The sequence below is a fragment of the Hypanus sabinus genome, chromosome 8, assembly GCF_030144855.1.
Source record: "Hypanus sabinus isolate sHypSab1 chromosome 8, sHypSab1.hap1, whole genome shotgun sequence".
NCBI lineage: Eukaryota > Metazoa > Chordata > Chondrichthyes > Myliobatiformes > Dasyatidae > Hypanus > Hypanus sabinus.
In genome coordinates, this window is record NC_082713.1 from 111,979,361 (window position 1) to 112,002,558 (window position 23,198).

A 23,198-nucleotide genomic window follows, 5' to 3' on the forward strand; every position below is an offset into this window, starting at 1 on the left:
TTGGCCCCATACACAACAGGTAAAGCCCTCCAACCATTCAGCACATCTCCATGAAACACTGTCATAGGAAAGCAGCATCCACCATCAGAGATCCTCACCACTCAGTCATGCCTTCTTGTTACTGCCATCAGATCGAAGGTACAAAAACCTCACGATTTCCATCACTAGGTTCAGTAACAGTTACGACCCTTCAACCATCAGGCTGTTGAATAAACTGGGTAACTACACTCACTTACCACATCATTGAAATGTTCCTACAACTAATGATCCTACTTTAAGATTCTTTATCTCATGCTCTTGTTATTTATTGCTATTTATTTATATTTGCCTTTGCATAGTTTGCTGTCTTCTGCACGCTGGTTGATCTTTCATTGATCCTGTTATAGCTACTAGTCTATAGACTTGCTGAGTATGCCCACAGGAAAACGAATCTCAGTGTTGTATATGGTGACATGTATGTACTTCGATAATAAAATTTACTTTGAACTTTGAATTAACCAAGGAATTGCACACAGTTTGCATGAATTGTGGTTTTGCACTAATCCTTAGTCCTGGGATGGGAGGATGGAGGATGGGTCTCCTTTCTCGACATGTGACACACTGTCATAACAGTGTTCACCTTTTAGTGAAGAATGCAGTCTAACATTGAATTTTCAGAACAGCAATGTTTTCTGGTAAAGTCCTGTTTCCAAATACTTGAAGGATCAAAGTCTCACAATAATTTTCTTCAATTGCTTAAAATTTACAGGACACAAACTGGACTTCCACCACGTTAATGCTCCACACTTTCCTTCTTCTTTCATTCTTTATCTCCTTATCCCTTCTCATTCATACACAGAAACCAGCTCTTCAGCCATCTAGAATCTATTGGCACTGTGGGTATAAAGAAAGAGCTGCCAGAGGAAGTGGTAGAGCTGGATACAATTGCAACTTTTAAAAGACACATGGACAAGTCTATAGATAGGATAAACACAAGAGATTCTGCAGATGCAGGAAATCTAGAGCAACAAATACAAAATACTCAGCCGGTCTGGCAGCATCTATGGAAGAGTATAAACTGTTGACATTCTGGGCTGGATGACAGAAGAATGGAGGGCTATGTAGGAGGGAAGGGTTAGATTTATTTTAGAGTAGGTTATAATGTCAGAACAACATCACGGGCCGAACGACCTGTACTATATTGTAGTGCTCTATGTTCCAAATTGCAGTGAAACCCTCTTATTGGTAAGATGGGCCCCTTCCTCACTGATGTCGTGCTGTTTTTGTACTACAGGACCAGCTGAACTGGACCTCTGGAAGTCCAAAGACCACTCAGAGCTCGTAACCATTACTCCTATGAGGAGTGATTGATAAGATTGTGGCCTAAGGTAGAGGGAGTCAATTTTAGAAAACCTAGCACATTTATTTTTCAACATAGTCCCCTCCTACATTTACACACTTAGTCCAGCGGTCGTGGAGCATACGGATCTTAGACTTCCAGAATGTGTCCACAGCAGGGGTGATTGATAAGTTCATGGCCTACAGTATAAGATGAGTTATACAGCTTTCATTACATGCACATGCAGTTCAACTCTTTAAGTGATAATGCAGAAAGTTTGAAATTAATAACATCTTCTATGTTAGGCCATGAATTTTCAATCACCCTGATGAGTTATTAGCTTCAAACTTTCTGCATAATCACTCAGAGTTGAACTGCGTGTGCATTTAAGAAGAGCTGTGTAACTCATCTCCATCTACCTTAGGCCACAAACTTATCAATCACCCTTGATGTGGACACTTTCTGGAGGTCCAAGACCCGTATGCTCCATGATCACTGGACTAAGTGTGTAAATGTAGGAGGGGACTAGGTTGAAAAATAAATGTGCTAGGTTTTCTAAAATTGACTTCCTCTACCTCAGGCCACGAACTTATGAATCACCCCTCGTATATGACCTACAAAGACTGAATCATTCGTGGCCAGAAACTTCAAGGGGAATCGGAATTGGGTTTATGTCATTGACATAAATCGTGAAACCTGGTGAAAGTCGTGAAATGAGAAATTATATTAATTAATTTGATGTAAATTCCTTGAGCTTTAGTCCAAAACATAAAGCCTTGTAACTTAGTACCGCTGTGTGACGATAGTTTATAATAAGCAGCTGTCAATCACCATTATTCAATGTAACTAAAAATCTAACTAGCTGAAATACTCTAAGCAAAGAAAATTAGAAAGTTGGAGAAGGATCACCAACACCAAAATATTGATATATTTCATGCAACTGATCTTGCCAATATTCAATAACCATGTTTCTAGGTGTTTGAAGCCAAGACAGCTGAGGTGGTCAACGGAACCAAGAGAGCACCATCCTTGATCAAAGATCTCCACCATCTGGGCCACGCAGGTTTCTCACAGGCAACACTGGGGCAGGAGCTACAGAGTCTGAAGTCCCACACCACTAGGTTCGAGAACAGATATTTTCTTTCAGCCATTTGCCTCTTGAACCAACTGTAGCTTGGCAACACTATGATCACATTGCATTAATTGTGTAGCTTCTTTAGTTTTTTTGTGAATGCTGCTTACCTAAAGCTATGAGCCTGTGATGTTGCAAGTTATGTTTTTCACTGCACCCTGAAGACATGTACTCCAAGGTAGATGATGACAAATTTGACTTTGAAATGCTAGTTAGCAACAAAAGAATCTACTGAACAAATCAGGATGGATAAGCAGTGTCTGTGGGGGGGGGGGGGGGGGGAGGAGGAATTGCTGAAGTTGCATTGTGGAGTGGCAAACAATCTGCCAGAGGAACTCAGCAGGCTGAGCCAGAACTATTTGCGGGAACATTTTCTACTCCTTCCACCTCCACAGATGCTGCTCAACACGCTATCTCCAGCAACCTTATTCACCATATACATGTACAGTATTAGGAACTTGCAGTGTTGTGTAAAGAAAAAATCAACAATTAGAATAAAGAATTATGTAAAAATGTTAGAAGTACACATATGTAATAAAGTGTGCATAATTACCAGCATGTATTTACAATGTAATCAACATTATAAAAAATGGTTTCAAGTGTTTACAGGACAGTACTGAGCTAACAGATAGAGGAGATTTGGGCTAACTAGAATGGTGATCAAATTAACTGGGTGGGAGAAGAAGCATCTAAGATGGTGTATTTTTTGTTTTAGTAGCCCTATAGCATTTTTGGAAAAGGCAGTTTGTTGAATGGATAGCGGTGATCCAGGTTCCAGCGTCTGCTGTGTCTTGTTTTGTTGTTTGTAAACGTCAGTAGTTGCCAACAATTGAGAGATTGCTCAGTGCATAATTCTAGGGATAGAAGTTCAATTTCTGTTGTATTTGTTATGCACACTGAACTCCATTTCAGTCTTCAACAAAATGTCAGAAGCAGAATAAAACACAAATTTGCCATGCAGCAACACATACAGAATGCTGGGGGAACTCAGCAGGTCGGGCAGGACCTACGGAGGGGAATAAACAGTCGATGTTTCAGCTTGAGACTCTTCACCAGGATTGAATTTGTCACCTTGCATTATCACTGAGGATGAACTTTACCTCAACACCTTCATATTGCTTTCCTCTGTGAAGGCAGCAGATTACAAATAATTGAATAAGACACTTATTCCAATGTTCTTTTATTTAAAAGAATGGTAAACAGTGAAACTCCCCTGCCACAAATCAAAACATTTTGCAATCAGCTGGAAAACATGATAAAGAATCATTCTAGATTAACTTTCACATCTGATTTAGTTTTAAAACAGCTGTCTTTCTGACAAAACATTCTCAAAAACAAGTACAGCTCTCAATGAGGCAAGTCTAGGATTCTAAGCACTCACACAAATTAAGCACATATTAAATGCCAATCTTCCATCAACATCTTCAGCCCACGAGTAACAGATTAAGAGAATTTAGTAATACTGAGTTTTACAGACACAATTAGAGCTTCACAATGATTTTGGCTATCTCAGAAATTCAGCACGCATTGAGCTGTTAGAGGTAATTCCCTATTTGAAGCCGATGGGAAGCAGTGATCAGGGAACCACTGGTACACAGTATCTGATCTTCCACGATTACTATGATGAGGTAAGAAGATGGTGACCAAAGCCAATACTTTCATAGAGCACAGAATTACACATAGGATCATCTAGTCCATGCCAAACATTCTGCCTAGTCCCATTGACCTGCACCTGACCATCGCCCTCCCATCCATGTACTTACATGCATTGAAATCAAACCCGTATCCTTCCACTGACAGCTCATTATACATTCTTACCACCCTTATCAGTGAAGTTCCCTCTCATGTTCCCCTTGACATTTCACTTTCACTCTTAACCCATGACCTCCAGTTCTAGTCTCACCCACCCTCAGTAGAAAAAGCCTGTTTGCATTTACCTTATCTACACCCCTCATAATTTTGTATACCTTTTGTGAAATCTCCCCTCAGCTCTACAAGGTCAAGGAGTTTAGCAGCAAATTGAGTGTGTCTGATTTGTAAGTAATGCATTTCCTAGTACTTGGTACTGACTATGCTTTCTTCCCATGGTGGGAGGTACAGGCAGCTGCAGACCCATACCTCACAGTTCAAAAACAGTTTCTTCCTCACTGCCATCAGGTCCTTGAACTGTCTTAAAGCCATACTTCTACCTCAGAATATCCTCCTCAACTTGTACTAATGTGGTTATGCTTATCTTGTCATGTGAGCTAAGCAATATTTATGGACAATGCTGTGCAAAAGTCTTAGGCACATATATAAGTTTTGCACAGTACTGTACATAATACACTGTGGTGGCAAAATGGTGGTGTGATGCATCTAGTGTGGCAATGCAGTGGGTAGTGCTTTTTGCTCTCATTTTCAACTTCCACTGCTGGCTAGCACTCTCAAAAAGGAGAGCTAAATGTGTATATCTCTCCCTGCCAGCACACAGCCTCTCCAACAGCAAGCCTCATGTTGTGCCTCCTCGCTGGCGACACAGAGAAACTTCTTTCGGACTCAGGCTGAACTACAGAGGACGGTTAGGAGGACTGGCCCACTGTTGTGTAGACACACTCTGGTGCTCATGAACCAGATCCCCAGCTATGGGTAAATAGCCCCATTGCAATGTGGGGAACCTCAGGAGAGATGAAGGCTGCGGGAGTAAACCCAGACAGCAAATCTGGAGTGGAGCCCTAAGGGGCCTGGACATCATTGAATATCCTTCCAGCAGCTCCTGCAGCCAAGCTGGTGCCAAACGTATTGCTTCATAAGCTTTCCTTTGGACTACACTGGTGAGGCTGAGAGGGGGATCTTGACAACTGGGCATCTCAGGATCTGCATACCTTCTGCCCTCAGACTTGTGCTGATCATCACCACCACCATTGTCCTTCGAAACAGACGGATGCCACCACCAATAGTACTGTATATTGATTAAAACGGGAAGGCAGTTGGGAAACAGAAATAAGAGTACTAAGCTTTGTTTAGTATTAAGTGTTACTTGGTAACTAGAAAGACATAATATACAGTACTGTGCAAAGGTTTTGGGGACCCTAGCTATACATATGTGTCTAAGAGTTTTGCTCAGTACTGTTTACACAAGAGATTCTGCAGGTGCTGGAAATCCAGACCAACACACACATTGGGACATGTTTTGTTTGGAATGTACTGTAGTACTGCAACAAAAAGCTGACTTTCCATGGTATCTATACCCTGAGGGTATGTATGCCACGGCAGCAACCTTCAAATTGCTAATACTGGTAGAGTGTCTGTATTAAATACAATTTGCTGCTACTAGAATAGGAAATAACACATTTTATTGTGCTTAGCTTCCATACTTTTGCTTCCTAACAAAAAAAAACTAAGCAAAACTTTAAACTAGATTCAAATTTTTAAAAATACTTATTGTGCCATTCTCATTATAACTCCACACAAAATCATGGACACACCAATGGTCATGCTTGAGCTGTGCAAGCCCAGTGAAGAATTGCTTTGTGGGATTAAAGTTGAAAGGTTAGTTTTACTTGTCACATATCCATCAAAACATACACCAAAACACACACACAAAGTGTTGGAGATCAGGCAGCATCAATGGAGAGGAATAAACAGTCAATGTTTTGGGCAGACACCCTTTATTAGAGCCCATACAGTGAAATGCATCGCTTGCATCAATAACCAACACAGTCTGAGGGTATGCTGGGGGAAGCCCTTGAATGTCACATACTTCTGGCACCAACACAACATGTCCATAATTTACCAACTCTAACCTATATGCCTTTCTTGAAATGGGGGTGGAAACCAGAGCACCCAGAGAAAACCCATGCAGTTGCGGGCTTACGAGATCTTTACAGGCAGCGTCAGAAATCGAACTCCAATCTTACTGCAGAAGCAAAGTATTACACTGAGCACTACGCTACTGTGTCATCCAGCAGTGTATGTGACTCTATGACACCTTTAAATTCTGCCTGGATATGTCTCAGTGAATCAGGGGAATTGAATCCCAGAGCCGCGAGGTAATGTTGCATCCCTTTGAAATCCTGGTTAGACTATATTTGGAATACTGTGTTTGTTTCTTGTTACACCATTATAGAAACTATAGAAAGGGTGCAGAGGAAATTTATTAGGATGCTGCCTCTTTGGAGCAAAAGAGGATGAGGGGTGACTTGATAGGGGCGTACAAATTGATAAGAGGCATTTACCAGTTGGATAGCAAGAGTCTTTCTCCCAGGATGGAACTGGCTAAGGCAAGGAGGCATATAAGAGTTTGGAGGAAGTATGTGTGTGTGGAGTAGTGTCAGAGGTAAATTCTTTTCACAGAGAGCGGTAGATTCATGGAACACTGCCAGGGGCAGTGGTAGAGGCAGATATATTAGCACCATTTAAGAAACTCTTAGATGGGCACACGGGTGGTAGAAAAATAAGTGGCTGTGTAGGACGGAAGGCAAGATTGATTTTAGAGTAGGTTAAAATGTTGGCACAAGATTGTGGACTGAAGGGTCTGTACTGTGTTGTACTGTTCTATGTTCTACATTCAGTTGAAACAAAAAGGTTCTTTCTACCTACCTATTCACCTGGTCAGAGAGGTAACAAACAGAATGCTGCCAGCTTTGTTTTATTTGTCAAATGAAGGCTGTACCAAACTTTATTAAATGGTGGCTCATAAATAAGATCAATATTGCAAGAATATAAAGAGCATAGATTCAATGCATGTACACAATAGGTTCAGTATAGAGCATCTTTAAATATACACTCAGTGGCCACTTTATTAGGTACACCTAATCATTAATCAGCCAGTCATGTGGCAGCAACTCAATGCATTAAAGCATGCAGATATGGTCAAGAGGTTCAGTCGTTGTTCAGACCAAGCGTCAGAATGTGGAAGAAATGTGATCTTAGTGACTTTGACCGTGGCATGATTGTTGGTGCAAGATGAGGTGGTATCTCTGATCTCATTGGAGTTTCATGCAGAACAATCTCTAGAGTTTACAGAGAATGACGTGAGAAATAAAAAATCCAGTGAGCAGCAGTTCTGTGGGCAAAAACGACTTGTTAATGAGAGCGATCAGATGAGAATGGCCAGACTGGTTCAAGCTGACAGAAAGGCAACACTCAAAAAATGATGCTTTACAACAGTGGTGTGCAGAAGAGCATCTCTGACTGCACATCACGTTGAACCTTAAAGAGGATGGATTACAGTAGAAGACCAACTCGTTTCCACTCCTGTACCTAATAAAGTGGCCACTCTGCAGTTTAAGCCTTTTCTACAGCAGGCTAGTTTGGACAGGTAGAGTTACAATGTATGGTCAAGAGATAAGCATTTAGATTTGGCAACTTTTCTTTTTATTTTCATCACAGCGTAAACCTAACAGGAATAGCTCTGATCAAATTCCCACTTCTGACCACATCTTTTTATGGAACATTAGGAACTGGCTAAAAATGGGCTCTGCTGCAAACCTTAAATAGTCCAGGCTATAAAAATAATATGTCTATGCCATCTTCAAAATTAAAAAAAAATTATTTCCGGCTTTTATTGAGAGAGCTGTACAAAATGAATATCTAATCAGAAAGCATGAGAAAGTGTACTAAGTATTTATCCAATTGCACTGTTAGAAATGTAGCCTTTTAATTAAATGAAAATGCATAGAATTGTTTAAAGCAATAATTCTTGCAAAAAGCATTAACATGTGTAACCAAAGATGGATTGCTCAAATTATATTATGCATAATATATGTAGAAAGATAAAAGAGCATTATTACTAAATATTATAAATCACTTCCAGACTCCCAGTGCACCTTGCTAAAAGCTGAGCTGGTTAATAAGGAGTTAACAAAAGCGCCCTGTGCAAACATTTTATGTGCAGTAACCTTAAATTCAACACGGACTTGCTCTCCATTTTTGCACTATGAACTTGATGAACAGACAAATGGGTTAACAAAAAGATTATTATAAAAAAAACCCAAATTATTTGCTATCGAGTTCCGTGACAAATATAAACCTACTGGTTAGTTAGTAGAGGTAATTCTGAACTGTACAATCATATGATGAAATTAGCCAGTACAATGTTTGGCCTCAGTCAAACAATGTAGTTGGGTCATGAAAGTTGCATGACCCCACGACGTTCTGAGAATTAATGGTTCCCGCCAGAATAGGAAGCTCTTGTGAAAGATACTTCAATTGATTTAATGTGTGCAACTGAAGCAAGGTTTACTGCACTTAAAGCAGTTTGTTAATGCTGGTTATAGCTAGTCACCACTACTTATTGGAAGACTTATCAGTACCTCTTCCATACACATAACCAAGATTTCCCCTATGATTTACTACAGTATGTGTTGGTATGAGCGTAGGGCAAGTCTTCATAATTTGAAGAATCAAACTACTGCAAAAAGGCTTTCTAAAATTCATTAAGGTCCAACAAGATACAATTGTGGTTAGTGATGTTTTAAGAACATAGCTTCACTCAAAGTTTGTAAAATAGTGGGGTCATACAACTTTTATATTCAATACATCTTCATTTTTATATTTGTATAAAAAATGAAAATAAAAAATGCAGTTTCAAATTTTTCATCACAAACATGCACAAAAGATGCCACTCGGTGGCTCGTGCGTGCGCACACACACACACACACACACTCACACATACAAACACACACGCAAAGAAAAACTCCTCTAATAACTTTTGTTTCTAATGGTGATTCAGAATCTATGTAAGTGCTACTCTCAGAAGGAAGCTGCTTCTCCGTCGTGCCATTTTTTTTGGTCCCAAACTTCATCCACATAAAAACATGCTTTAAAGACCTATCTAATCCACCTGCACAAGGTGAAACACCAACATTTCTTTAAAAACTCTTTAAACCATTGCTTGCACAGCAAACATCCAGTCACTACTGTAGTGATTTCAGAATAAGCCACTTTAGAAACAAGCCATCTACATGAACTCTGCACAGTAATGTTAATACAAATTTTAAATCTACATTATAATGTTTCTAAAAAGTTATCATTTAAAACTTGCCTGAAGACTATTTGTCACAGTTCTAAAACAAGAAATGTACTATGTACAATTAATACAAATTAAATTCCTTCTCTAAGGACCTCACGAGTTATAGGAATTAAGAGTATAACAGGAACATATTACAAAACATTTACAAAATAAATACAAATACTATCCAACAGTACTTCTTTCATCCAGCAAATAGAAAAGTCTTCTTTTCATCATTCGGACTTGGACTTCTTGGCACCTCCACTTTTAGAGCTGTAATTATATGCATGGCTTTGTGTTAATAGGTGCTGTTAATTAGTGATCAAATAAATATTCAGTTACTTCTCTTCTACCATACAGGACATTGATGGTACAGTCCAGGTGAAATGAGGTGACAAATACAAGTCGCAAAATACGTTTACCTTCCTCTGCTTTAATCCAGTAATAATAGTCAGATTCATTGAGCACTTACAGCACAGAAGCGGGCCCTTTGGCCCATCTAGTTTATGCCAGCCTGGTCTCATCTACCTTCACCAAACCATAGCATTCATACCTTTCACATCCATGTAGCTATCCACACTTTTCTTCTGCACATTGTGGGCTGGAGGGCCTGTACTATTCTACATTCTATGCTCCAAGTGTTATAACTGAAACCATTTGCACCACCTCCACCAACAGTTCATTCTACACTCTCAACATTATCTAAATGAAGAAATACCCCCTTATGTTTCCTTTAAACATTTTGCCTTTCACTCTTAACCCATGACCTCTAGTTACCTAGTCTCACCCAATCTCAGTAGAAAAACCCTGCTTGCATTTACCCTATCATAATTTTGCATACCTCTATCAAATCTCCCTTCATTCTCCTGAACTCCAGGGCATAAAGACCTAACATATTCCTAACATATTCAACCTTTCCTATAACTCAGGTCTATAAGGTCAAAAGGTTTATCTGTATCTCGTTTGTAACTAATGCATTTCCCAGTACTTGGTACTGGATCAAGCCTTCATCCCATTGCTGCCATCAGGTTCCCTTTAGATATTTACCTTTCACCTTCAACCTATGACCTCTGGTTCCAGTCTCATCCAACCTACAATAAAGTTCAAAAGGAGGGAAAAAAATCCTTTCTGCCAATATTTCACTGACAGATCCAAGCAACTAAAACTGAAGGGTCGCCTCACTTTACCTCTACCAAAGAAATCAACACTTGGTTTTCCTTTGACTTTTGGAGTGGCAAGATTGAAACATACTACGTAATGCACGTTAGCTATGAGAAGCATTTGATGGGTCTGAGCCTGTACATGCTGGAGCTTAGAAGAATGGGAGAATGGGGGAGGGGGAGAGAAAAGTCACTGGGTAGATTTAAAACAGAGGTTGTTAGGTTCTAGATTAGTCAAGCCATCAAAGGTTACAGGGAGAAGGCAGGAGAATGGGGTGAACAGGTAAAGAAAATCAGCCATAATGGAATGGCAGAGCAGACTCAGTGGGCTGAAGGGCCTTATTCTGCTCCCATGTCTTATGGTCATTTGTGCTTGGTTTGAACGGCTCCACAGCAGCAAATCTATCAGTCCCACTGCATTTGTCAATAAATTGAAACTGGACTGTTCTGCGCAACTCTGACTGTGCTGCTCCAGGGTGGAGTTCGCCAGCATTACCAACATTATACTAGTACAAATGCAGTCACAAGGATCATGCAGGAGGGAGGGTTTAATTGATATTAGAATACGGTAGTTAAAAGGCCAGCACAACATTGTGGGCCGAAAGGTGTGTACTGTGCTGTTAAGTTCTGCCCAGCTGGAAAAAAAAAGGGCTGAAAAATAATAGATGGAATTTATTGTAGACAAGTGTATTTCACTTTAGGAGGATAAAGCAGGATACGACTTATACAGTGAATGATAGGGCACAGAGGAGTGTTGTAGAACAGAGGGACCTGGGAATACAGATCCATAATTCCTTGAAAATAGCATCATAGGTAGATAGCCTTGTAAAGAGAGCTTTTGTCATATTGGCCTTCATGAATCAAAGTTCTGAGTACAGGAGTTGGGATGTAACGTCGAAGTTGTACAAGACGTTGATGAGGCCTAATTTGGAGTATGTGTGCGGTTCTGGTCTCCTACCTGCAGGAAAAATATCACTGAGATTAAAAGAATATAGAAAAAAATTACAAGGATGTTGCCAGGACTTGAAGACATGAGTTACAGGGAAAGGTTGAAAAGATTAGAACTTTATAACCTGGATCTTAGGAGAATGAGGGGTAATTTCATGGAGGTATATAAAATCATGAGTGGTAAAGATAAGGTAAATGCAAGTGGGCTTTTCCCCACTGAAGTTGGGCAAGATGAGAACCAGAGGTTGTGGATTCAGAGGAACATGAGGGAGAACTTCTTCAAACAGATGGTAGTGGGAGTGTGGAATGAGCTGCCAGTAAATGTGGTGGGTTTGATTTCAACATTTAAGAGAATCCTGTTTAAGATAGGCCAGGCGCAGGTCAATGCAACCAGGCAGATTAATAGTTAGTCACAGACTAGATGTTTCTATACTGTAGTGTTCTACAACTATGTTCTATTAGATACTTCAAAAATAGTTTTAAAAACTAATACACTATAAAACAGAAATATCTAAAGATACATGAATTAAAAAAAAATCTAATTAACTAATATCCAATTTCCTCCTTTGCAGCCAATCACTTTCACCAGTAGTTAAGATGCAACTGGATTCAGATTGCATATGAGGATTCTCACCATAAGAGAAAGGAAATCTCTGCAGCTTGCTCTGTCAACTCCATTAGGATTCAAGCATCAAAACACAAATGGACTACCAGCAGCAAACAGATGACTGCAGTTTAGAAACTTGTGCTCGAGTGCACACAGGGCAATGAGAGTTCTGGTGACTTTCTTCTATATAATCTGAGCCATGCTTGCCTTCTGGCTAAAAGCATAAGTGTTCTACATTCAGGGCAAAGCTAGTACTAATCAGTAGACTGTGTCCTCAACTTCCTTTTTAGTGACGTTAATGGAAAAGTACAACCATCAGACATGCTGCAAAACACATAACCATTTAATTGTGAAACCCTTTTAATGCTATGGATATGCATCAAGTTAAGGAAAGTGAATTAATTAAGAATACTTAAGCTATACAACAGATGGCTCTCATGATAATAACAAGCATTTTGCTTCTTTGGAAGAACTTTCACTTTAGATCTCATTAACCTCAAGAACTTAGCAGCTCACTTACTTATCTGGTGACGCTGTCGACCTCTTTGCAGTGTTCTTTGTTCCTTGTGCACCTGCATCTAAAAATGAAGTGAGCTGTTAAAATTCTCACACATATTCCTGTATTCAAGATAACACAAGTTAAGTCTCCTCTACCAAAAAAACTCAGAAAAATATCCAAATCTGATTAAAATATAGTATAAATATTCCACAAATTCTAATGAACCTTTTACCATTTTGATTTGCAAATTTAATTTTAGCAATTAAGTTATAAGGAATCCATATCATCTTAATTTGCAATATCACAGCAGCAAATTTAGAGGGAGAAGGCAGAAGAACAGGGTTAAAAGGGAAAATAAATCAGCCATGATAGATTGGCAGGGCTGATGATGGACCAACTTGCTTAATTCTGCTCGTATGTCTTATGGTATTAGCGAGGCTGTGTGTTTATTGAAACCGATTAAATATTGAAAGGCCTAGGCAGAATGGACGAAGAGAGGATGTTTCCTACAGTCTGGGTGTCTGGGACCAGAGGGCACAGCCTCAGAATAGAGGGATATACATTTACGACAAAGACGAGGAGAAATTTCTTTAGCCAGAGAGTGTGAATCCAAGGAATCCATTGTTTCAGACGGCTGTGGAGGCCAAGTCACTGGGTATATTTAAAGTGGAGGTTGATAGGAACTTGATTAGCAAGGGTGTCAAAAATTAGAGGGAGAAGGCAGAAGAACGGGGTTGAGAGGGAGAATAAATCTGTCATGATGGAATGGCAGAGCAGAATTAATAGGCCAAATGGCCTACTCTGCCCCCATGTCTTATGGTATTATAGTCTTAACAAGAGTGCAATTTAATTCTAATTCATTCAAGTGCAGTTGCAAGAAAATGTTTGTGAACCCTTTGTAATTAACTGGTTTTCTGCATAAATTACTCATAAAATGTGGTCTGATCTTCATCTAAGTCACAATAATAGACAAACACATTCTGCCTAAACTAATAATACACAAACAATTGAACTTTCCATGTCTTCATTGTTTGATTATTCACAGTCCAGGCTGGAAAAAGTATGTGAACCCTTGTACTTAATATCTGGCAGAACCTCCTTTAGCAGCAATAGCCTCCATTAAATGTTTCCTGGAGCTGCTGATCAGATTTGCACACCAACAAGGAGAAACTTTACATCATTCCTCCATACAAAACTGTTTCAGTTCATCAATATTTTTGGGATACCTTGCATGAACAACTCTCTTCTGGTCATACTACTGCATCTCAATTGTGTTAAGGACTGGACTCTGACTTGGCTAATCCACATGGATTTTCTTCTTTTTAACCCATTCTGTTGATTTACGCTTGTGTTTCAGATCACTGCCTTGTTGCACCATCCAATTTCTATTGTGCTTCAGATGTCAGACAGTTAACCTGACATCCTTCTGTAAAATGCCTAGATACAATTTTGAATTTCTTGTCCCCTCAACAACTGAAAGCTGCCCAGGCCCTGAAGCAGCAAAGCAGCTGAAAACCATGATGCTCCTTCTACCATGATTCACAGTTGGGATGAGGTTTTGGTGTTAGTGTGCAGTATCTTTTCTCCTCCAAATATAGTGGTGTGCACTTCAGCCAAGAAGTTCAACTTTTGTTTCATATGTCCACATAACAATGTCCCAAAGGGTTGTGGAATATCCAGATGGTCTTTTACAAATATGAGACATGCAGCAATGTTTATTTTGGAGAGCAGTGGTTTCCTCCGTGGTGTCCTTCCATGAACACAAGTCAAGTCGCTTTTTATTGTCATTTCGACCATAAAGTACTGGTACAGTACACAGTAAAAACGAAACAACATTCCTCCAGGACACTGGTGCTACATGAAACAACACAGAACTACACTAGACTACGTGAGACAACGAAAGGCTAGACTAGACTACAGACCTACACAGGACCACATAAAGTGCACAAAATAGCGCAGGGCAGTACAATAATTAATAAATAAATAATAGACAAGACAATAGGCACAGTAGAGGTCAAATTACAATAAAATAATAAATGATGTAGATGTCAGACTAGACTCTGGGTATTGAGGAATCTGATGGCTTGGGGGAAGAAACTGTTGCACAGTCTGGTTGTGAGAGCCCAAATGCTGCAGCTATTTTTTGCCAGATGGCAGGAGGGAGAAGAGTTCATGTGAGTGGTGCGTGGGGTCCTTCACAATACTGTTAGCTACGTGGGTGCAGCGTGTGGTGTAAATAGCTGTAATGGCAGGAAGAGAGACCCCGATGATCTTCTCAGCTGACCTCACTATCCGCTGCAGAGTCTTGTGATCCGAGATGGTGCAATTTCCGAACCAGGCAGTGATGCAGCTGCTCAGGATGCTCTCGAAACAACCTTTGTAGAATGTGATGAGGATGGGGGTGGGAGATGGACTTTTCTCAGCCTTCAGAGAAAATAGTGATGCTGCTGGACTTTCTTGGCAATGGAGCTGGTGTTGAGGGACCATTTTTGTTTAGTGTTTTTCTTACAGTAGACACATGAACAGAGACTTTAGCAAGTTTTAGAGATTTCTGCAGGTCTTTTGCTGTTACCCTTGATTTCTTTTCCACATCCTTCAGCATTACGTGTTGTGCTCTTGGTGTGATGCTTGCAAGACACCCACTCCTAGAGAGAACAGCAACAGTACTGAATTTCCTCCATTTGTAGACAATCTTTCTTACTGTGGACTAATGAACAAACAGATCTTTAGAAATGCTTCTGTAGCCTTTTCCAGCTTCATGCATCTCTACAATTCTTCTTCTTCTACTACTAAAGTCATCTGAAAATTGTCTTGATCGTGGCATAAGCAGATCTTTCTTGAGAAAAGCAGGCTCTGTCAGTAACATGACTTTGTCTTTTTGTAATATAAGGCATGGCACCTCTACAATCCACACCTCCAATCTCATCTCATTGAATGGAACACCTGGCTTCAAATACATTTTGTTGAAGGCATCACCCCAGAGGTTCACATTCAGACCAGATCACTTTTTGTGAGTAATTAATGCAGAAAACCAGGTAATTGCAAAGGGTTCACAAACATTATCTTGCAATTATAAATGGACAAGGAGATTAGGAACTGGGCTTTAGCACAGCAAGTCAGGAGAAACACCTTTTACCGTCTGATCTACTTTTGTTTTCTATTTTTATTTCAGATTTTCAGTATCTGCTATTTTTGATTGTCAATAACTTTGATTATTAATTGAGTATTACTGGGAGTACTGAGTACTGCGTTCAGTTCTGGTCATCTCTTTATAGGAATGTAATTTAGTGAGGATGCAGAGCAGATTTACCTGGATTAGAGATCATGTTTTATGAGGAAAAGTTGAGCAAGTTAGGGCTTTCGTCTTTGGAGAGAAAGAGAATGAGAGGTGACTTGATAGAGGTGTAGTAGACAATAAGAAGCATAGATAGAAAAGATAGCCAGAGACTTCCCCAGAATGGAAATAGCTAAAATGAAGAGGCGTAACTTTAAGGTGTTTGAAGGAAAGAATAGGGGGAAGTCAGAGGTAAGTTTTTTTTAAAATATTGGGACTGGTGAGTACATGGAAGGTACTGCCAAGGGTAGTGTAGAGGTAGATTTATTAGGGACATTTAAGAGACTCTTTGATAGGCACGTGAATCAAGAAAAATGGAGAGCTACATGGGAGGGAAACTGATCTCAGAGTAGGTTAAAAGGCCGGCACAACATCATGAGCTTAAGGGCCTGTACTGTTCTATATTCTTTGTGCTAATCCTGACTGTTCTCTCTCACCACCTGTCTGCCAACTATTATGACATTAAAGTGCAAATCTACCTTGTGAAGTGCACAGTCAGCAAGACAATTTCCAGTAGTGAATAACCTGCATTATAGGATCCCAAGTGCCTAGATTACATTCGCCAGCAAACCTCTTTCTCTTTCTTGGTTGCTTGCTAATCTTGCTTTCTGAACTCAGCATCTGCCACTTGTAAGATCACAAAGAGATGTAAGTAAACTTCCAACTAAAAGATGTTTGAGTTCTGGTCATAAAGGGAAGTCGGTCTTTAGTTCTTGAAATGTAAGTTCCAAGCATTAATCACCATGAGGTTAAAACCAGTATTGTCTAAAGATGAGATTTACATATAGTACTGCACATTACAGGCCCTTCGGCCCACAATGTTGTTCTGACCCTCAAACCCTGCCTCCCATATAACTCCCCACCTTAAATTCCTCCATATACCTGTCTAGTAGTCTCTTAAATTTCACTAGTGTACCTGCCTCCAGCACTGACTCAGGCAGTGCATTCACGCACCAACCACTCTCTGAGTGAAAAACCTTCCTTTAATATCCCCCTTGAACTTCCTTCCCCTAACCTTAAAGCCATGTCCTCTTATATTGAGCAGTGGTGCCCTGGGGCAGAGGCACTGGCTGTCCACTCTGTCTATTCCTCTTAATATCTTGTACACCTCTATCATGTCTCCTCTCATCCTACTTCTCTCCAAAGAGTAAAGCCCTAACTCTCTTAATCTCTGATCATAATCCATACTCTCTAAACCAGGCAGCATCCCGGTAAATCTCCTCTGTACCCTTTCCAATGTTTCCACATCCTATAGTGAGGTGACCAGAACTGGACACAGTACTCCGTGTGGCCTAACTAGAGTTTTATAGAGCTGCATCATTACATTGTGTCTCTAAAACTCAATTCCTCAACTTATGAAAGCTAACACCCCATAAGCTTTCTTAACTAGCCTATCTATCTGTGAGGCAACTTTCAGGGATCTGTGGACATGTACCTCCAGATCCCTCTGCTCCTCCACACTACCAAGTATCCTGCCATTTACTTTGTACTCTGCCTTGGAGTTTGTCCTTCCGAAGTGTACCACCTCACACTTCTCCGGGTTGAACTCCATCTGCCACTTCTCAGCCCACCTCTGCATTCTATCAATGTCTCTCTGCAATTTTCGACAATCCTCTACACTATCTACAACACCACCAACCTTTGTGTCGTCTGCAAACTTGCCAGCCCACCCTTCTACCCCACATCCAGGTCATTAATAAAAATCACAAAAAGTAGAGGTCCCAGAACAGATCCTTTTGGGACACCACTAGTCACACCCCTCTAATCTGAATGTACTTCCTCCACCACGACCCTCTGCCATCTGCAGGCAAGCCAATTCTGAATCCACCTGGCCAAACTTCCCTGGATCCCATGCCTTCTGACTTTCTGAAGAATGACAGAAAAAAAGGGTGAATAGAATCTATTCCACTAGGTTTGGCTTCTGAGATAAGACTATTTGCTTGTCCACATCATGGTATGATGTTTTATTTATAGGAAATAGGAATTGTATCTGTGATTTACAGGTGGTGGGTGGAGTTATGTCTGTACCAAAGGAGGTAGAAGGTTCTCCTTTCCTCCGCTAAGCACCTGCAGGTCACCCTTGGGCAAGGTGTACCGCCTACTTAGCCCCCGATCAAGGTCACGAAGCCATGGGAGCAGGTGGTGGATGGTCATATGACCAGCTGGTGCATATCACAAGTCCTGGTTATGCGACCACCTGACACCAGGCAGACAATCTCTAAAGAGTATTGGTAATGGTTGGGGTCACCTGTCTTGTACAGACACTGCCCAAGAGGCAGCAACGGCAGACCACATCTACAGAAAAGTTTGCCAAGAACAATCATGGTCGTGGAAAAAACCGTGATCACCCACTTCATACAACACGGGTCATAATCAGTGATTCAGGAATGCTTCCTGCTTTAGAAATGGTTTGTAATTGGGAGAAAAACATTTAAGATAGTAATCCTTTGAGAGTTTTAAACGTGTTTTGAGAAGGTGTGGATTTAAATGAGTATCACTGTAAATAAACTGTTTAAACTGTCTTGTTAGCTGGAAATATCTTCTCCTTGATAGGGAGGAGGGACGCACCACTCAAATAGTTGTATTGATAGCTAAAACTCACTGCAGAGAACAAACTGGAAAGTAAACTAGCCTTTGAAGATTGGGTAGTTATAGTATTGTCATCCTTTAGTGAGAGTACTTTTGGCTATTTATATCTGATGGGGCTTAAGATCTTTGTTTGAGTTTAGAACCTGCACAGTCAGCTAACCCAATACCTTCACAATATCAAAAAGATTACCTTGAAGCCATCTAACTTGTGTAGCTGGTCCATATCCCTTCTCGTTCCGTGCTGCAATTCTAAAAATGATAGCAGGCTTCGTTGTGCAATCAATATGCGCATTGGCAAGGTGTGACGACGAGACCACACAGGATGGCTTGGTGCCACAATATACCCGCATAAAGGCCAGTTGTGCTGGACTTCCGGATTTGGATTCGGTCACCTGAATACTGCGAACTGCCAGGTAGACAGAATACTCCAGTATTTTTCCAGCAGTCGTTGCGGGAGGTTCCCAGGTGAGGTGAGCCCCATCTACACTCTGAAAAAGGGACATAGAGAAATTAAAATTTACTCTCAATTCAACAATTCCTGGCAGAAGCTCAAGAAATAAGAGAGATGGCACAGTACAGTAGCGGCTAGTGTAACGCTATTACAGCGCCAGCAACCAGTATTCAATTCCCGCCGCTGTCTGTAAGGAGTTTGCATGTTCTCCCTGTGATCAGATGCTCCGATTTCCCCCCATGTTCCAAAGGTGTAAGGATTAATGGGTTAATTGGTCACAGAGGTGTAACTGAGCAGTGTGGACTTGTTGGGCTGGAAGGATCTGTTACCGTGCTCTCTCTAAATAATCTTCCACCTTCCAACAACATCAATACATTAGCCCCCTCCTTCACATAGTGCATGCCAACAGAGTCTATTCTGCTGTTATTAGATTTGTGTGTTGAAGATGAACTTTCAACCCCTCAATCTACCTTGTCATTGCTGTTATATCCTTTTGTCTACCTGCTTTTTCTCTAACATTATATTCTTCATTCTGTTGTTGTTTCTCCCCTCATATTACCCTTCTATAGCGAGCAAAACCAGGTGAGGGTGGCCGGCGGGGCACACACCCCGGTGAGATAGCCTGTCCTAACATGCAAAATCAGTTTTGGCAGACTGGGAGGATGAGATCTACAGTGAGATCCAACGGCCAGGGAGGCAGCTCTACAACGCTCTGTGGAGAGTGATGAGCATGATAAGGCACAGAAGCTGACACAGTCATTCTCTGCAACTAAGGAAGACCTCAGTTGTGACAATACTAGTACCACTGGACCCAGACTTCTGAGGTCAAAAGTGGAACTGCCCCAGTGCAACTGCTTTTCCACTTTAAAATCTGTCCTTCACAGGTTTCTTTGTGCAGTTCATATCATCTAAAAAAGAACCACACAAATCTAATTGTTATCACCGGAGACAACGAACAATCGCCCAAATGTACTTATATTTTGAAATAATCTGCATGGATGGCTTACAAAACAAAATTCTTCACCATTCTTTGGTACATATGACAGCACTAATTTAAATTTTCCCTTTAATATAACTCTATTCAGAGATAAATTAAGAGATTAATTTGAAGATACACAATCAAGTGTGTTAAGTGTCTCAATAGATTTCATTATATTTAGTAATGATTAAATCTTCACAAAAAACATTACTGTAGTAAAATGATAAGGTTTCTTAAGTTAAATGAATTACTTTATTTCCAAAATGCAGTGCTCCTATTCTCCTTTTGTACCTTGGTAATTTTGATAGCAGATGGCGCTCCAGGAAATCCGGGCAGACAAGTTTTGAATGCGCATATCTCGCTGAAGGGACCCCTTCCACATGCGTTAATTCCAGCAACCCTGAATTTATAAGCGGTCCCTGGTAGGAGCTCTTGCTTTTTTAACATGCTGTAGTCTGGGGTGTTAGCACTTGAATCCTAAAGCAACAGAATCAGGATCAGGTTTATTATCACCGACTCCCAACACCACTATATCCACATCAGCCCATCTGCAGCTTCATCCACCCCCATGCACTGCCACTTTACACTCAGACTCCACACCTCGTAACCACATTGACACAGAGTGAGTGTGTGTGTGTGTGTGTGTGTATTTATTAAAATAAAGAATCTTGAATTTTGAAGATGTGATTTTGTTTGCTTTGCAGCAGCAAAACAATGCAATACATAAAGTACTATAGATATCCAATAAGATATTTAACAACAGATTATGGGTGTCCCCTGCTTTACATCACTTCGCTTTTACAAAAGACCTACATTAGCAACCCGTTTTTGCATTACAAAGATGACTTTTGCTTTTACGAAAATTTTTCCCATATAAATTAACGGTTCTTCGCTTTATATCATTTTGTCTTAAGAAAGGTTTCATAGGAATGCTCTACCTTTGTAAAGGGGGGGGGGGGGGGGGAGACGATGACACCTGTACTCAAATTCAATGCAATCCTTTGCATGCTTTGCAAAAGCAAAGCAATGCTTTGTAAAAAAATTAGCAGTAGATTCAACTATGCATTTATCTTCCTTTCCGTTTTCATAATCACAACTAGCCACACTAAAAATTTCCTTGAACATTTATCTTCAATACAAGATGTTTGCTGGGGTGCAGTGGAAGCGGTCCCTGTTTTTGGGTTCACTTCAGTCAAATGTCTTGAGTCAAACATTAATAGTTCAGTCAGGTTTACCACTGTCGGATGATCTTCTCTCTGGAAAAATTTTAAATCAACTTCAAATTCTACATTTGAGAATCCAGATGGAACATCAAATGTTCATTTCCCTCCATGGCTGTCGTCTGACCCACTGAGTTCCTACTGTACATTTCTCAGCAGAGGTTTAAAAGATTCAATAGTACTACAGCAAGAGCAGCATTGGAGACTTATTATCATATTCAACAGTTATTCCTCAACTACTCATCACTATTTATAACACCTTAGTCTGCAAACACTTCTAGGATTTACACATTACAGCTTATGACCACATCCATGCAGTTACAGAACTAGTAACATTAATTGATGAAAATATGTCCTGATAAATTTACTACATTTGATAAAACAAGGAAATAAAAGTAGAAGGCAGTAGGAAAATAAATCACAATAGATTTCATTGTTTTCATCATGACACTGTTCTGTCAACTAGTTGATGTCCTGCTGCATGACCAGATATGCTGGTATTATGATGATAACTTGTGTCATTTGCTTGTGTACATTTAAACTACTGAAACCTTTAATGATAGATGGAACATAATCATGCGTCTGCTGGTTGATAACAGATCTAAAGACCGTATAATTTTTTAATAAGTCTTTTAAGTCAGTGTCACGTGCACATAATGGTGGAGGAATGCACCAGGTCAGGCGGCATCTAAGGAGGGGAAGAAACAGTTGATGTTTTGGTCCAAAACCCTTCAGGAGTTTCAGCCCAAAATGCCAACTGTTTATTTGCTTCCATAGATGCTGAGGTCTGGATTCCCAGCAGCTGTAGAAATTCACGTGACAGTGTCACACTTTACTCACTCTACATGCAACACAGCCACTCCTGCTTTATGAAAATACCGGAATAGTAGGAGGCACTGGGGAGGGAGGTAGCCAAGCAAGGAGGCAGAACTACTGTTCAAAGCACTGCTTCACGTAAATAGCCTAATCGTTATAAAATAAAAAGTGACAACAAATACAAATTTTGACTTTTGCACACCCTTCCGCAAACTGAATTCTGAAACTCACAAATTTTGTGAGAGTTAGAAGGAAGGAGACCCTGGCATCCTTGTATATGAATAACAATGTTAGCGTGTAGTGGCAGGAAGTTATTAAGACAAATAATACATTGGCTTTCATTGTAAGTGGATTTAAATCTGAGAACGAAAATACATTGCAGCAATTACATAGTGCACTGGAATAAAATGCCCAGGCCCAATCACCCTTCCAAAGGAAAGATACACTTGCTCTAGTAAGAGAACAGCGAATTGATTCTTGGAAAGCTGAGGTGGAGGGGGTGTGTGCTCTTTGAACAGGCTCAGCTGACTCTCTTAAGCTTAGAGGAATAAGACAAATTTTCACATTTCGGTGACATCGTTACAGGGCTTAAGTGTGTAGAGGCAAGAATGATGCTGTTCCTGTCCAGGGTATTCACAAATGCAGGTCCATCTCAGCACTAGAGGAGACATGTCATCACCCATAGAATAGTGTATCATTGGCATTCTCTATCCAAGAAGGCTGTAGAGGTTCAGCTGCCTCAGAGATACTATTGAAGCTTAAGGGAATCAATACAAGAAAGCAGCAGTAAGATAAAAGATCAGTCACAATCTCACTGGTACAACAGACATAAGGAGCTGAATCAAGAGAGGTTAAAGTGCACCATAGTGAGGGGTGACCTGTTTCAAATGTACAGGATCCAAAGGTGGCTTGAAAAGGTAGATGCAGTTAATCTTATCAACCAATCTAGTCAGCCCTCCTACCCCCTCTATCTATTACCCTGGTCACTGCACTATAAAAACTTTGAAATTGTTGAATTTTCTTGTACCTTGTTGCATGTCGTGACTTGACCACAGCAAATTTGTAATACATGTAAATGTACAGTCAATGGCTACTTTATTAGGTACCTCCTGTACTTAATAAAGTGGTCACTGTATGTACAGTATGTTCGTACT

General features: G+C 40.3%; 1 protein-coding gene across 2 annotated transcripts in view; it reads right to left on the minus strand.

Annotated features, from left to right (window-relative positions):
• Positions 1-3,614: 3,614 nt before the first annotated feature.
• The window catches only part of LOC132398335 (host cell factor 2-like), a 67,865-nt gene continuing 48,281 nt past the window's right edge, over positions 3,615-23,198 (minus strand). For both annotated transcript variants that reach the window (XM_059977604.1, XM_059977603.1), the window contains exons 22-25: positions 20,300-20,485; positions 18,769-19,066; positions 12,677-12,734; positions 3,615-9,714 (exon numbers count right to left, since the gene is read on the minus strand). In XM_059977604.1, the coding sequence (XP_059833587.1) occupies positions 9,675-9,714; positions 12,677-12,734; positions 18,769-19,066; positions 20,300-20,485 (582 nt within the window). In that variant the 3' untranslated portion in view covers positions 3,615-9,674. The remainder of the gene's footprint in view (positions 9,715-12,676; positions 12,735-18,768; positions 19,067-20,299; positions 20,486-23,198) is intronic.